General features: G+C 36.9%; 1 protein-coding gene and 2 long non-coding RNA genes across 3 annotated transcripts; 2 read left to right on the top strand and 1 right to left on the bottom strand.

Annotated features, from left to right (window-relative positions):
- The first annotated feature begins 259 nt into the window (after positions 1-259).
- On the top strand, positions 260-1,919 carry LOC107549959 (uncharacterized). The gene is made up of 4 exons (XR_001604614.1): positions 260-315; positions 1,144-1,255; positions 1,500-1,658; positions 1,827-1,919. It is a non-coding gene; the product is annotated as an uncharacterized lncRNA (long non-coding RNA).
- Positions 1,920-3,258: 1,339 nt separating this feature from the next.
- emilin3a (elastin microfibril interfacer 3a) lies at positions 3,259-7,290 on the bottom strand. The gene is made up of 4 exons (XM_016231143.1): positions 7,142-7,290; positions 6,292-6,411; positions 5,343-6,178; positions 3,259-5,216 (listed from the first exon to the last, which is right to left on the bottom strand). Exons 1-4 carry the CDS (start codon positions 7,288-7,290, stop codon positions 3,259-3,261), a joined length of 3,063 nt encoding a protein of 1,020 aa, XP_016086629.1.
- A 6,765-nt stretch (positions 7,291-14,055) lies between these two features.
- On the top strand, positions 14,056-15,511 carry LOC107549957 (uncharacterized). The gene is made up of 3 exons (XR_001604613.1): positions 14,056-14,146; positions 15,102-15,195; positions 15,458-15,511. It is a non-coding gene; the product is annotated as an uncharacterized lncRNA (long non-coding RNA).
- Positions 15,512-17,449: the final 1,938 nt, after the last annotated feature.

The raw sequence follows: 17,449 nt of genomic DNA, 5'->3' as shown, positions 1-17,449 counted from the left end.
GGGACGGCATGGGGGCATATTCATTACTCTGAGGTCTAAAGGGCGACTTGAGTTATGCACAAATACTCAGACCCCCACCCCCACAGCTACAGAGTAAAATGAGACCAAATCTGCTGGAAAACCACGGACTTGGCAACAAGCAGCACAGCAGCAGAGATAAAGATAACGGGGAATCTTAAATGTGTAATTTACTGTTACTCTTATGGGTGTGAGTTGTATTATGTTGTGCAATAGATGTATGTGATTCATTTCGTCTCTACAAAAGCATTGTGAAATCATCCCATCCGAGCGATTTATTCAACAGCTTCTTTACAGGTATTTAATGCATAAAACATATCCCAGGTTACGATTAGGTTTTTAAATCATTTCATATATTATAATATATTTTGTTTTATTTCTTGGTTAATTGTATATTTGGTTAGTTTTATGTATAGTATAGTTTTATGCTTAACAAGTTATAAAGTTTTGTGAAGTTTGTTGTAAAGTTATAAAGTTTGTGGCAACTACATTATTACTCAAACGTTAACGTTAGGCCATTTTTTCTTCGTGCTCACGTGTTTAAAGGTGAAATATGTAACCTTTTTGGTTTTAAAATACAGCGCTTCCTGTCTGCATAACTTCTTATCTCTTTTGACTGCTCTGTAAAATAACAAGTAAAATGCAATTTGATATTGCATTAGTTCATAGAGAGAGAGAGAGAGATTTAGGTTCGTTATAAAACAGTAACATGTAAAAAAATTTTGAGTTTGAGTTTGATTAAAATTAACCATTGGTCTTCTTCCATTAGCATACATTTAGATCATGATAACGACAGTTAAAGCCACACCTCAATACCATGATAAAAATGTAACTAGGCTATATGGTTTCCAGGTATTTGTATGAAAAACAGTGACCTAAATACATTTACTATAAATGCACAAATGCTATAGTTTAATATATATATATATATATACATATTAGAGGTTTTTGCATCTGAACTCTTCATATTATTGATATGTTATGAACTCATGCAATGTCAAAGTGCATTTATTTATACATGTTATTTAATATTGTATCTTAATGTATATAATGAAGTTTTTTTTTTGGAGCGTTATGCACACATTGTCTGTTACTGTACCTGCTTCTTTATTATTTTTAATCAAGTTACAGGATCAAGATGGTAGACACAAAAGAAGATAACCAGCCAATTTCAGCCACTGTGCAAAACACAAAATTCATCTGGTCACCAAAGGGGATGATTTTAGCTCTTGAAATTGTAAGTCTGCCCGGAGTTAGAAATGTAGTTAATCAAGATTCATGCTGATTTAAAATTAATAATGTACTAATCTGATTGGTTTAAAGTAGTATTAAGCATAATACTTTTATTTGATACATTTATGACAAGCTGTAGGTGATTCATCTTGAACAATTTTGTGTGTGTATGTGTGTCATGGGTCAGAAAAATGCATATATGTATACAGTACTTTTTTAATAAATTATTTTACTATTTGTTTTAATAGGCTCTGTGTGCCATTGTGACTATTTGTAAAGCAGTTTCCTTTGAATGCTACTTTTGGGGCTGCATTACAGAGCTGGTCTGGGCCATTCTCATATTCATCGTTTATGCCATCGACCTACCTACCTACATGCACCTATCACTGATGTATTTCCAGTGGCTGGTAAAAAATATTTGTGTACTCGATATTGGATTATCTTTATTTATTTAGACCAATTACTTGAGTAAGTTATAAGCTTACTCAATACCTTTTACTCTCAAGCTCTTCCTTTACAGTTTTTAATGAAAAAATACATTTAAACAAAGTCATATGTTCTCCTTCATATTGTAGGACTTATTCAGAGCAATCACAGGATCAGTCCTCCTTCTTGTTACTTCTCTTATCTGTCTTAGCTGGGGATGGACAAGTTCCGGGGGAGTTGCTGGTTCGGTGAGTAAATTGGCAAAGACTGCATTCGTGGCTGAAAGGATAATCTTAAAAGACAAAGTAATAAAAGTTATCGGTTACTCTGCCCCGAAATGAATATCTAATGGTGTTGCTGTCAAACTCTGATCACATTTTACAAAATTAGATCCTAATGTACTTTTTAGTGATTATAAGATGTGGTATGTATATGAACGATTGATTTTCTTTTTTGCATTTTATGACCCTTGTGCTTTCACCATTGTTTCTTTCACACTTTTTTCATGCTTGCTCTTTCTTTAAGATTTTTGGTTTGCTGGCAGCAGCAGTGCTTGGATATGATGCCTTTGGCATAATCAAATACATTAAAAGTCTGAAACAGCAGGGGGCGACTGTGGCTGTTAGTAAGTATCAGCACCAACATTCATCAATAATCACTATAAAGTTATATGCAATGATTTTAAATGTCCTTTCCAAATGTTAGAAACACTTAAATAAAGAAAACATCTTGGATGTTGTTTCACAAATACACAGAATTACAGTCAAAATCTTCTTTCTGTGCAGTTTTTCTTCAGTTTTTGCCAGGCTTTAATGATACAACAGCTCAACTAATTGTTTTACATGTTCTGTTTTCCTTCCCAGGTGTTGTTATGGTCGAAAATGTGGTTTACTGAATACAACAGGAACTCCTAAGGTTTTCACATACTGTATGTTTACAGTTGATAATTTTTTATATTTTTGTCATTTCTTGTTAACATCTAAAAATCTTGATTAAAATGACACATTTTCAAATATACTTAATGTTATGACCTTAAAGAGTGCAATTATTAGCCTGTTGCATATTTTCTGTTGGAGATCAATAATACACAGTAATATACAAACCTCATAAACTAAAAAATTAAGTGAGATTTTAACATTTTATTAAGAACCAGCTTTCACAAAACCATATATAAAGGTACAAACACAAAAAAGAGTTCAAAAGGTTGTGTTCCCAAAATGCTAATTCACCTATATGAACGCAACAGTCTCTCATTTAAAAAGCCCTACAATAAAAAAATGGCAAAGACAGACATCCAGTTCATATAAAAAATATTCACAATAACAAAGAAAGACATTTAATACACTTAACCCTAAAATCGCTAAGTAAAAATGAATAAAAGATTTAAAAAATAAATAAAACTATAAAAGACGAATGATTAAAAAAAACATAGAAAACAGCAGCACCACAGACTGGGAAGATTGATTTTCAACACTGATCCTACCATAGATGTTGGCAAGAAAAGAGTCTCCTGAGAAAGATACTATATAATAGTATCTGTGAGTAAAGACTGTCTGCACATTATAAAGTGCACTTGAATTACTAGTCACCTCTGTACTGTGTGGGGACTGCAAACTGGTCTCCTCTGGGATGGGCCGGTTCTGTTGTGTGTTGTTCTGCCATTTGTTGTGTTGCAGCTAAATGGTCCCCAGCTATCCTAGTAGACCCAGATGGTCCAGTGCAGTTTTGGATGCTATCTCTGAGCTCAGACAGCTGGTGAGAATGGTTAACAAGGGTGCTATTTACATGAGACAGATACCCATCAGAGTGTCTCTCCAGCTCTCCTCGAATTCTTTCTAGGTCGTCAGCCAGGTGTGCCAGGCCTCCACACTGACCCTCCACACGAGCAACACGACCCCCGACTTCAGTCACCTCTTTCTGGACACCCAGAGCAGTGGAACGGCAACCCTGGAGCTCTCCGGCCACTCGGCGCCGCAGATCCTGGAGTTCCCCTTTCAGACGGGTCAATTTTCGCTCCCCAGTACCCAACATAGATGCCTGACGTCCCACCAGCTGAACCACACCCTTCACCTGCTGCGCAAGCCTTTCTTCTCTTTCTTGCCAGGTGAAGTTGGTTTGGCCGACCTCTCTGATCACAGAGCCGAGATACTCTTGCAAGCCACAGAGAGACCTGTTAACAGAGTTCATGCTAACTTTCAGCAGGGTCACCTCACTCTGAAGACCTGCCTCCTCTTGTTTCTCTGCCAACTGGACAAGAAGATTATGTAGAGTGGCGTTGAGGTTGTTCAATCTCTCTACTTGTAAATCAAGTTTCCCATTCATTTCCTTGTGGTTGTCCTCACTTCCCTCATCCTCAGTTCCCAAAGGAGTGACATATCCTGTAAGAACAGGCTGTGGAACACAAGATGAAGTGCACATGATCTCTATGGATTTGAGCTGTTTCTGTAAACGGTCCAAATCGTCCTCAACTCTTCTTCTGAGTGATTCTACTTCTGTCTCCAGTGTGGGCACAGCCTGACCCTCTAGTAAAGTTGGTGCTGTGACATTACCTAGCTCCTCCACTGCAGCCAAAAGACGACTTTCGAGAGCCTTAAGCTTCCCCTCCAATTGCATCTCCAGGTTGCTATGCCCTCTTTTGTTAATGGTTGCTTCCTCTTGATTTAATGCAATGTTCATCTTGGATTCCATGTAGCCCAGTCGGCCTTCCAACATGCCCTCTATATGGTCCTTGTGTCCACCAAGTTCAGCACGTAAATGAATTTGGGACTCATTGAAGCCACTCACTGACTGCTCCACATAAATGAGCCTTTCAGTTAGACCTGATATGGCAATGCAGCAACCCTCTTCAGGCTCCAGGTCTCGAAGCTGAGCCTGCAGTTTTTGGAGTTCTCTCCTTAATTCTATGGCCCTTATGTCTAGGACTTGCTCAATTTGCTCTTGTCCATCCAAACGTTCCTCCTTGCACTGAAGGCGCACCTCTGCCATACGACCCTCGCATCGCTCCTCAGCACTCTCCACACGCTTTTCAAAGCCATCTAAGATGGCCACTCGTGTTTCGCTCATTTTGGACTCCACCGTTGTCTCCAGGGCCTTTTGAAAGTGAGTTTGTGTAAGGTTCACTGACCTATTTGACAGTCTTTGAAGGGTGTTGTTGTGACCCACGACTGCTGCTCTCAACTCTTCCATCTCAGATGCCTTTGCCACAAGCTCTGCTCGTAGCTCTGAAACCTTTTCAGCCAAATCGACCAAGTTTGGGAACTGACCCACCACATCTGAACCCTCAATATCTGGTGCACCTCCAGGCAGATCTCCAAAACCCACAGAAGTGTCCCTGGACAGGGAAGGAGCGGCGAAAGGGCTGGGTCCTGCAGAAATGAGAGCAGTCAACATTCGGTTGGCATCTTCACGGAGGGAAGCACGCAAGCTGTCCTCCAGGCCTGTCACTGTACCACGAAGAGTCTCTAGACCAAGAGAGAGTCGCTGCACATCCTCTTCTATCCTATCCAACCGCTCATCTTCGATACTGTTATCATTATGATCTGTGAATGCATTATATTTATCTAGTTAGTCTGAACACACTTGCAGCTTTATACTGTACAAAGAAATTATGACTCTAGAAAACTGTATATACTAGAGTGTATAACTGTAAAATATAGCTAATTTACCTTGGTTTGTTTCACTTCCACCAGAGGGCGCCTGTGCATTGGGAACAGGCCCCAACAGGCCCTCACTATGTTCTGGTATAGAACTATAGTGATCTGGCTGTGGATTCTGGTAGTCTGTGATTGGCTCATTCTCTTCTGGGATTACATCATGGCCAAGATCTTGAGGCTCTGGCATCGGTTCAGGATAATCTACTTCCAGTTCCTGGTGGTCTGGAGAAATTTCAGCTGAGGTATCTCGGGAAGAGGGACCAGTATTAGGGCCTGGGTATTCATTCATGCCATTAGGTGGTGTTTGAGGTTGATTCCAGGGGTTTCCATTGAAGCTGGGATAGGGAAATTGGCCTTTAAATGAAGGCACTGGACCCTTTTGAGAGGGATTGGGACCTTTAAATGAAGGCATTGGACCCTTCTGCATAGGCCTGGGACCCTTCTGTGCAGGCATGGGCCCTTTAAAAGAAGGCATAGGACCCTTCTGTGCAGGCATGGGCCCTTTAAAAGAAGGCATAGGACCCTTCTGTGCAGTCATGGGCCCTTTAAAAGGAGGCATAGGATCCTTCTGCATTGGCATAGGTCTTTTAAAAGAAGGCATAGGACCCTTCTGCATTGGCATGGGCCCTTTAAAAGTTGGCATAGGACCCTTCTGCATTGGCATGGGCCCTTTAAAATGAGGCATATGACCCTTCTGTGCAGGCAGTGGTCCTGTGAATAGGGGCCTTGCTTTCATTCCATATACCGCAGTACAACCAACACCTGCATATCCAGGACAGCATTTCCACTCCAGCTCTGTCATAGTCTTATATGCAACTTTATACATGGGTTTGTAGTACATGTGATACCTGTAAGAACAGACAGGGTGTCAAAATGAGCTAAATCTAACAAATGCATTTTTTTATATAAATATATATTTATATACAAATGTATGACAGTTAAATAGTTATTAATAGCTTACTTTATAGTTGGGCATTTCTGACCCCAAGCACACTTGTTGTACTCTGGCTTCATGAAGGGAGCCGCTCCATCCTGAATAGTGAACGAGACAGTCTTCTCCACAACATATGCACAGTGGTTCCTAAAGAGATACAATTATATAACACTCAATCATTGAAGTTGTCAATAGCAAGAAAAACAAATGTTCCCTCTCTCTTAACACTGAAAGAATCAGCTATTTGCTGTGCTGTACTCAATATGCTATGTTACCTAAATAAATGTTACCTAAACCAACCTTTATATATTAACATTAGCCAACCAGTAGTTAATACAAACTAACAATCAACAGAATTTCAACATTTATTTATCTTGGTTAACATTTATTTGTACATATATTTTAACATTAAAAATGACATACACTAACATTGTTTTATAGTTCCACTAACAATTACAGAATACATAATCACATTAAGCAAAATTAATAAATTCTACATAAATTATCATTGTTGTTGGTGATGATACCTAATGCATTTACTAATGTTAATGTAAAGATCTCATTGTAAACATTTTTATTCTTTATGAATTCACCACATTTGAGGAGATTTATGATAGCACCTCAATGTAAACCAAACATATTGCACACAACAGTAATACCAAACTGGAAAATGTTAACTCAATTATTTAGTGTCTACAGGAAGAGCTGGACATGTGGTCTTGTGTCATATTTTCTTAACTACGATCTTAAACAGCATCTCACATGATGTTGGAATGGAAGATTCCTTTATATTGAAATCATTTAGTAACATCCAACAGCTATTTCATCACCTGTGCGATCAATTAAGAGAATGAATATTTCGCTCATGGATACTCACTTATGCCTGGCTGTCGGTTTTGCTGAGGTGTACAGTGGATGGGGTCCAGAGTAGATGCTGTATCGGTTTGGCGCAGGTTGAAATGCTGCCACAGTCAGAAAAGAACTCCAAAAAAGGAGAAAACAGTGCAAATTTATCTCCAATAACATGATGTTTGTATATTATCAATGCTGGGGAAAAACTAAGAAACCACAGAGGGAAATCCCTCTATTCCACCAGAACAGTAGCTAAAAAAATTCTTCACCAAAAATTGAGCATATACCTAAAAATTTACATATGCCTTGTGTTATGTAATAAAAGTGTGACACTAGCTAGTGTCGATACAAAAAAAAAATCTCAGTGTCTAAAAAGGACACTATTTGCTCCACTAAAAATGACACTATTTGCTCCAGTTGTGGTGGTGATGCTGAGATTCCTGCAGAATGTTGGGACTGAGAGTTCTGGTCACCTCATAAAACACCGGACCACCTCATTTACATAGATCCACCTACTATGCCACCTAACACAATTTACACAAAGGTGCTATTTTTGAGACCTGATCCACACAGTACAAGTACAACAGTGATGTTCAGAGGTTTGTAGGAAAGACTTAAAGATGGATAAATAATAGTAATAATTGTGAGTACGAATTAAATAATTACAAATCAGGGTCAATTAATAGTAATTATCATCGACTGATATCAGTTTAAAAGTGAGATCTTGCCTTCTGAAATGTCTGGTGTCATGATGTCACATTTGATTGCGTTGATAATCTAGTTATGGGAATGTGTCTTTAAAACCCTCGGCCTGATGTAAAGTGTCTGATTATTGGCCATTTTTTAAACACTAAATGATACAGGAGCATATGGCTCTGCACATAATCTAAAAAAGCATATGGACTCACTAGCGGCAGGCTGCAGTCACATGCTCACACACACAAACACAGACACAGCCATATGGAACAAATACAGTTTAACTCAGATAAACACTGAGAGCCGGACTGTAAATACTAACGATTACTTGGCAATAGCAAAATAGCTCTAATGAAAAATATACAATGTGAAAGAGAATCTTTCCTGTTGACCATGCTTGTCCCATATAGGATTAATTGCAAAGCTGAACAAACGAACAATCATTGAAGTAACCACTCCTTTCTCTTTATTGCTATGACATCTGTCCACAGTACTTGTATCCATGGCTGTCGCTATGGTAGTGGTCGAGGTGTGTGGTGGTGTTGCAAATTTTGAACTATAGGTCTGGGGATAAAGTGAGAATTCCAAACACTCTTTACTACTCATAAACCTTCACATAATTCTACTCATAGAGAAAGTCACCTATAACACACCGCCAGCAAACACACACAGTACCTCAAACCTTGCCTCTAAAAAACCACAAGGGCAAAACAAACCATGCCTTTGTTTAGTTGCAGTGGCTAATTAGCCAACAATGTTTACACTGTTTCCAAGGGCTGTGCTGCTCTAATGTGGAGGGTCAGGAATCTGTATAAACATAGTTTCACATTTTCACTTTTCCATATTTGCAAAAGCTCTGCTGATGTAGTCATGCAGATCTGAAATAAAGAAATCTGTAAATCACTGTTAGTATGACTTAAAACCTGAAAATAAAATTGAGTAAACGTGTTTCTTCAATTTTGGACAATTTTGACATCAATCTGTAATCAAAAAAATTACTTTGATTAAAATGAAGTCTGGAAGTGATATTTACATTCATTTCTTATGTACATTATTTATTTACATCCATACTCAAAAATGATTTGATGATGAGCCAATGCAACTTCATTCTTGTACATTTTGTGACATTTCATTTCATGATCCCCTAAACTTTCTAAAACAAAAGTTAACTTATTGCTATTGCATTGCATTAATTATTTTTTGGCATTAATAGAAACAGGGCTGGGCATTTCTAGTTCCCAGCATGCTTTGCATGGGACTGGATGTGGAGATTAATTGTTTAAATGAAGTCTTATTTAGCAAAATGATACAAATTGTCAATGTTTAATTGTCTGTAAGTTTCAAAGTCTGTCAGATTCAAAGTCTAGGTCTGGGTGAAGTTATAGACGGTTATTAATGTGCCGCTCATATAAAAAATAACAATTTTAAATCTGTTAATTTTGAGGTAAAGAAACACCAGTTAAAAATTCAGACATGCTCATATCATTCCACACTCCCTTTTTTTCTCAAAAAATAAAGAAATTTCATCTCAAATCAATATTTCATGTCGATGTCATTAACAAAGCAAAGACCTTGAGGATGATTCAAACCTCTGCTTCACGTTGGTGTCCTGATCACCCTGTCTTGGTTTATTATGTGTGTCTGACTGCTCAGTATCCTTTAAAAATGTACAACTTTGTAAGTGAGGTCTTTTTAAAAGACCATATGCCATAGCTCTGGCTTGTTTCAAATGGCTTTCTAAAGAAATGACTCCCGAATGTTAAGTATGTTTGTCTGTGTGACACCACCCTCATATCATTCACCAACTGTTTGACAAAACATGCACAGTATGTTGTTGGCACTGGCTTTCCACTACCACACCGGGCACACATACACCATTCTTCACAACCACCTCCACCCAGGAGGTCCACAGGACATGACATCACAATGAGCCAGCTGTTCAGGCCTCAAACTCTCATAATGCTGTTCTGTATTCATTAGTGGGCTGAACCTGCATTCATCAGGTGTAATGATGTGTTACACCTCAAGCAGGGTGGAGCCCTTTTCATTTCAATCACAATTTGCACCTTGTAGAAGCCAAAACTAGTGATTGATTTAAAGAGCACAAAACATGGTAAATAGGCTATGGGGTGTGTGCGGGGTCAAATGTTCTTTTTAAGGGGACAGAAACCATGAGCAAAAGTTTTAGTAAGGCCTTTGACATGGACATAAAGATGATTTATTATTATTATATTTATTATAATTATTATTTCTCTTTAATTTTCTAGCATTTTTTCCGTTGTCTTTGTCTGTTAAAATATTAGCACCAACCATCCACATTCAACTCCTAGTGGTGAAATCAGTCAAGTCAACTGTGTGTTTGTCTGCTCAAGACTGTTATGTTTGGTGTGAAGTGTGGCTGATGCCTGGCACCTTTCCACCACACTGAAACTTACGGAAACAAGACTGAGAATGTTTGTTCTCTGTCCAGAACCAAATCAGTTTCTTCTCTTTTCACCAAAACTGCAAGACAAATGTATAGAACTCAGTACAGAGCTTGGAGTAAAACTTTCTTGGATTCACTATAATCTCAACATCTCATCAAAAGTTTAAAGTTTACAGATATTATATCAAAGTTTTACAGATATGATACTGAAATTTAAATCATAAGCCTATAGGCTATTCCACAACAATATTTCTGAAATACAACAATTCAGAAAGATGAAAAGAAAACATCTCAGCACAACAGAGAAGCAAAACAGAGAGAATACTTTAGTAGAGAGGGCTAATTTGCCCTCAGATTCTATCAGTGATGCTACTTCACTTTCATACATGACAACACTACTTAAAGTCAGAGGGGACAAATTTATAGTCTGCCATTTATTCCGCATAACCCCCCCCCCCCCCCCCCCCCCACCAATATAAATTCAATATTGGATGATAATACTGTCACTATTATCATTTTAACAGTGATGACAGAAATGACAGAAGGATACGATTTTTTAAAGTGCTGTTCAGGGCCATCACTTGAACTCCCAGGGCCCAGGACAAGCCTTTATAGACGGAACCCCATGGCCCAACAAGTAGACTACTATAATGCGCAATCACACAAACATAACATTTCAAGTTTCCCTAGTCAGTTATCTTTATTAAATACACTTCAAATGTGTGTATTTCACATGACTAACGTTTGTTAATTAAGAAGAAGATTTTAATTTAAAGCAAATTATCTGTGTCAATGTATAATGTATACTGATGGTAAATTCAGGGTTGCCCACATATGAATGATTGAATAATTGCATTTTTGTTCGTTTTAAAAGTATTTTTTGAGAGTCTGATTTAAGCTGATAGACCTATTGTAATTTTAACTGTAAGGTGTTTTAAAGTAGTGCCTGTGTATATAGGTTGCAAACAACACACTGATGTCTAAAAGTGTCTGAATGGTTTGAGGACTGCATGTAGGCCTACAGTATTCGGTAAAGTTTCTTGAAATTGAAGAACTTTCTTCTGACCCGGATGTTGACCGATAACGTGCAAACAACTGCAAGGGTAATTTGAATGGGTGGCGTTAAGCAAGCATAGTGTAACGACGACGCACAACTTAACTGTATTAACTGTCACCCCCCATTTTTTAAAATAGGCATGCAGGTGCACTATCCAAACTTAAATTGTTGTAATTTATGAACACTTTGGAATACAGACATAAGGTTGGTCTCTTTTTAAAGAAGAAAATCAGCAAATTATCGCAAAAGTGGAATTTTTTCTGTGGAAAAATTTAAGTATCAAAAAGTTATAGTAGTTTAAATTTACTGTAAAGAAAATGCACTATATTAATTTTATTTTATTTTATATATAATAAATATTTTACATATCAGGTTTTACTCTAAAATTGGTATAAAATTATAGCCTTATGTCTAAATAAGTTATGTTCCAAATTTGAAGTTGATATGAAAACAATTGAGGTTCCTGTGAGATTTTATTTAGGGCGTTATACCACAAGCAGCCACCGGGTGCCATCCAAACTCCATTGAATTTTTTTTATGCATTTTTCTGTCACAAATGTCTAGATTTCTTTATCAATATTACTTCTATCTCAAAATATCGACCAAATATGGAATCCTGAGACTCAGACCTTTCCAATTATATGTTTTTTGTCAAGATTATAAAAAGTTTTGATTTTAAAAGACCGTAATTCATTTTGTAATATGACACTTGACACTGCCCACTAAGGGGGAGGAGACCGCCAAAAGATTTTAAAGTACCATTTCCATGGTAACGCAATGTCTGATTTCGAAATGGTTTTCACAGGATGAATCTTGGGCTTCTAAGCTTTCAAATGATATATGATTTATGATGATTACTAAAAGATTTGATAGAGAAAGAAGACAACAACAAAAAAGAGCGCCAAACATCCCACAGGTGGGACGGTGACAGTTAAGGGGTTAAAAAGAGCCCCCTGTTCCATTTCTTATATTTTTAAACTTTTCAAATCTGACAGTCCTTCGCTCCCGAGATCTGACTGGATAGAAAAATATCCACCGACTGAACCTCAGGGGATGCAGCTGGTTATTACGTGGGTACTGTTTACGTTATTAATGCATATTCCGGTGTAGGTCTGATACTCACAGGAGGACTGTTTTTGCAAACTAGTAGCCAGTGTTGGGGAAAGTTACTTTTAAAAGTAATGCATTACAATATTGCGTTACTCCATAAAAAAGTAACTAATTACGTTACTTAGTTACTTTTTATGGAAAATAATGCGTTACGTTACTTTTGCGTTACTTTTTAAATCTGGACAGGGATTGCTTGTTTGTTTATAAAAAAGTTATATTTTGGCAAATATAAAAGCCTTTTCACACCAAAAGCGAAATGAATAAGCCTCAGGCTGAAGGGAAAGTACATTTACGCCCGTACAGAATGCAGAAGAAGACATTTCAACACACTTCAGCAATAAACAAAGACTAAAAAAAAAAAAAAAGTAATTTTTGCTTATTAGTATGGTTGAACTGGATCATCGAAGGTCAGAAGCAAAAACATTGGTTAATAGAATGGGATTAAATACATAAAGGATATTTGTGTTGTTTAACATTGAATTATTGCAGGTTTGTGTCATATTCTGAGTTGCATTCTTTTTATTCATTTTGAGGAATACTGAATCTGTTTGTTTTTTTGCGAGTGAGATGAATTCATGCATATTCATATTTATTTTAGAACTACAGTAACATCTTCTGATTTCTCTCCACATGGGGACAGGAGAGCTGTCAATCAATAAATTGGGGGGGAAAAAGTAACTTGCTTTACTTATTTGAAAAAGTAACTCAGATATTCTCTTATAAATTAAAAAGTAATGCGTTATTTTACTAGTTACTTGAAAAAAAGTAATCTGATTACGTAACTCGCGTTACTTGTAATGCGTTACCCCCAACACTGCTAGTAGCAAACCTACAAACTTCTGCTCAGAACCCGTACAATTGGGTTTAGGCGAGGTTCTTGTTGAAGATTTGCTGAGAGAATTGAGGTGAAATGCCTCCCTCTAGTGTTTATATTGCAAGAAGAAAATATCTAAGATTTTAAAATCGTTTTATAAACATTAGTGTAGGATATAATACAGGCATTCATGCATAATTCTAGTCAATAAGTCAATAAAACTAACAATACAGGGATTTTAAATTATTTTGATGAAATATTTGAAGGGTCACATAAATACATCCCCTAATGTGTATGTTTGCAGTTCACATAATTACAAGCTTTGCGTTCTCTCACTGGGACGTGAGAGAGAATCAGACGACTGTTTCTCACGAAACACCCCTTTGGTGACAAATATAACGATTAGAAATAACCTAATACACGATTCTAGGGGGTTCCACATGAATTGCATATTTTACTTACTTTTTAAAAATGTGTAGATTTAAGAGTCAATTTAGCAAATACCATTTTATATAGGTTGCGTGCGATCACATGATATTTATTTATGATAGACTATAGGCTATAACATACTTAGTATGTTTCATTTATTTTATTTAAGAGATCGTACATTTAAAATATATTACATACATTATGTAATAAAGAGGCGTTTCTTCACAGAATATGAAAAGCTTCATAACAGAGCTGGTTGAAGTGAACAGTGCGCGTGGGGAGGCGCCCGTGTGAGAATGAGCAGCGCGCGATGTGTATACTTTCATATTTTACACTGTCAAGCGCGTGAGTCGATCTCTACACACTGGATGTACCTGCTAAAGAAACACCTTTCAAGGCGCCCAGGGCGGAAAATGGGACACCTCAGTTCCCAACTTTTAATCTAACAGGAGTATTGTTTCTTGTTGCAGAGTCTGGATTGTTGACATGGCAGTAGACGGTAATTATGCATATTAACGAAATTTTATTCATAAAGATGATCGTAGTCGTTAGTACGTTGCAAGCTAGAGATGATTCGATGTATCTGCTGTCCCAGAATAATATTCTCTTTTTAATTTCCTGATTATATAAGTTTGAATATATCATATAATTTGAATGAAATATTAATGTTGTAATTGCAACAGCTATCTGAGCATCTGCTCAGGATAAAATAGCCTGTACCTGGTGACATAGTTGGTTTTAAAGAATTAAGCATGTTGACAGTCTGCTAATATGTGTATGATGGCTCATCAGTTTTTGGGGTTCAGTGTGTTCAGGGTCACAGCCTTGTATTTTGAATCAGTTCAAATGAATTTCGAATTGAGTTATTTGCTCTTAATATTTGCTTAACGAAAACTCGTGACTCTAATAAGCAGGCAATAATGTTTTTTTTATTTTTTTTATTTCCCCGGCTCTCCATTATGAGTATATAATGCCAAAATAACTGGTTTATTGATATGTTGTGAAGTCTGAGTAAAGAATTAGCCTATCTGTTTCTTTGAACATTTTGTGATTTGTGTGTGTGTGTGTGTGTGTGTGTGTGTAAATTGAAAGGTGTTGACTTGTAATAATGGCTTCTCATTGACAAAATCCTGCACACCATTCCACGTTTCAACATGTCCTTGAAAACCTCAAAAAACTCTTATCTTTTTCCCTCACACATTCAAACCTAGAACTGTATGCAATCTCAGAACACCATGAAACTGTCTTCAATCTCTGTAGTTTTAAACCAGTTACCTGCTGAGCAGTTTGTGTCACTACACCACGTTAATGAAGGCTTGCATATTCATTTTCGCATTCATCAGCATAGATGAGGCCAAACAGATCTGAAGCAGCTACAGCTCCACATTTCTCTCTCTTTCAGTCTGTAGCTCATTACTTCACACAGATGTTGTGTTTCTCTCCCTTCCCTAAAGTCCAAACCCCTCATGCTGTTTGGAGATCTCTGGCACACTTGCTTGGTTTCTCACAAGAGACCACATCGTTAGTTCAGTCCAGTGGGTACGGCAGGTGAGAAAAACACCTTGGCCTGGATTTAATTGTTTCAGGGAATGAAGAGCTGTCATGGATGATGGATCTCTAGATAAAATATGGATTTAGATTCACTTTTTTGATTGACACATGCAATGAAAAAAGCCTGGCTGTAACCACGTATTCATGATATTCAAATGTAATAGTTTAAAGGAATAGTTTAACCTAAAAATGAAAGTTGTGTCATCATGTGCTCACACTCATGTGATTCTGAACTCATACCATTTTATTTCTTCTGTAGACAACAAATGGAGATGGTGATGCTGCTTTTTTCCATACAGTGAATGAAAATGACACAAAAAATTGCTATTGGTGTTGTTTGTCAAGTCTGGAGATGGACAACATCTGGTCACCATTTCGTTTTATGGAATAGAGCAACATGAACATTTTGCTAAATTGCTCATTTAGCAATTTGTTTGTGCTTTACAGAATAAAAAAATAGTTTTTTTGGAGCTACATGATTGTATCAATAAATAAATTACTCTTTTTACAAATTAGCCACTGGACTGTACTGGTATACCACTATGAATATTCATCTAAGAATAATTTAAGTTGGTTACAACCTTGAACATAGATTAGATTTTTGATACAAGAACCACATACACTTTTATTCAAAAGTTTGGGGTCAGTAAGATTTTTTGAAATAAATTAAGACCATTATTCAGCAAGGACCCATTAATTGATCAAAAGTGACAGTAAAGACATGCATAATGTTACAAAATATTTCTATTTCAAATCAACGCAGTTCTTCTGAACTTCTTCTGGATAATAATAGGAAATGTTTCTTAAACAAAGCAGCATATTACAATATAATATTACATATTACACTGAAGACTGGAGAAATGGCTGCTGAAAAATCAGTGTTGTCAGCACAGCAGCACAGCAGTAAATTATGTTTTAAAATATATTCAAATAGAAAACAGTTGTTTTTAAAAAAAATTTTTTTTACAAAATTTACTGTTTTACAGTTTTTTTTTTGCTCAAATAAATGCAGCCTTGGTGAGCATAAGAAACAAAATATTTCTATTTCAAATCAACGCAGTTCTTCTGAACTTCTTCTGGATAATAATAGGAAATGTTTCTTAAACAAAGCAGCATATTACAATATAATATTACATATTACACTGAAGACTGGAGAAATGGCTGCTGAAAAATCAGTGTTGTCAGCACAGCAGTAAATTATGTTTTAAAATATATTCAAATAGAAAACAGTTGTTTTTAAATATTTTTTTTTTACAAAATTTACTGTTTTACTGTTTTTTTTTTTCTCAAATAAATGCAGCCTTGGTGAGCATAAGAAACTTCTTTTTAAAACCATTAAAAAAATCTTACAGACCTGAATGCAAATGTACATATAAAACTCTGCTTTCTATAGACTTTTCCATTTTCCCGTTAGTGGGTCAAGAATAAGGTTTCAGGAGGATATACTGTTTCTAGATTTAGAAGCACATCTTTTTGTGCAGAAATAAATAGAAACAAGGGCAACATCTGTCCAGGACTAACAGGCCTTGGCGTGTTTTCACCCTCCAGCCACTGTTGTGCGACATCTCTCTAATGTCTGCTTCAGAGGCACTGTGATGAAAGACTGTGTTCATCTGTGACTCCATCCCAAATGCATTCACACAGGCAGGCATCCCCCATGCACTCTTGATGAGGACGGCCTTTGTAGCCGCCTGTGAGGCTGCAGGGAACAAGAGCAAAAGACATCTCTTTTATCTCATCCAGGCCTCCACCTTCCAACACACACACAAACTTATAGTCTCTCCCTCTCATCAACTCGTGCTTATGCATACACACATATGGAGATATATTTCCATCACACAAACTGTCATGCACAGAGATGACTGATTGTACTCATTTGTGCTAAGACTAAGGTGGTGATTAGAAGTCTGAGGTTTTAATGAGCACATACGCTCACTGTCTCTGTCTTTGTTTGTTAATGCACTAGCCTAACGCAGCTTCTGGAAGAAAATCTGCTTATGCTGCCCACTGACTCATTTACAGTCACCAGTCAAGCGAAACTGTGCTGTGCTAGTCTGCTGTATTGCTTTTAGAAATATGCACATTTATTTCATAGTTTTGCTCTCACAGTTAAATGTATATACACTGTCTTCTTGTGTGTTAAAGGGATAGTTCACCTAAAAATGAAAATTCTGTCATCATTTACTCATGTTGTTCCAAACCTGAATTACTCATTCTTTTGTGGAACACAAACAAAGATATTTTGAAGAAT

The sequence above is a fragment of the Sinocyclocheilus grahami genome, unplaced genomic scaffold, assembly GCF_001515645.1.
Source record: "Sinocyclocheilus grahami isolate Dianchi unplaced genomic scaffold, SAMN03320097.WGS_v1.1 scaffold384.1, whole genome shotgun sequence".
In the NCBI taxonomy this organism is placed as follows: domain Eukaryota; kingdom Metazoa; phylum Chordata; class Actinopteri; order Cypriniformes; family Cyprinidae; genus Sinocyclocheilus; species Sinocyclocheilus grahami.
Note: the sequence above shows the minus strand (reverse complement) of the source record. Positions and strands in the feature narration are given on the sequence as shown.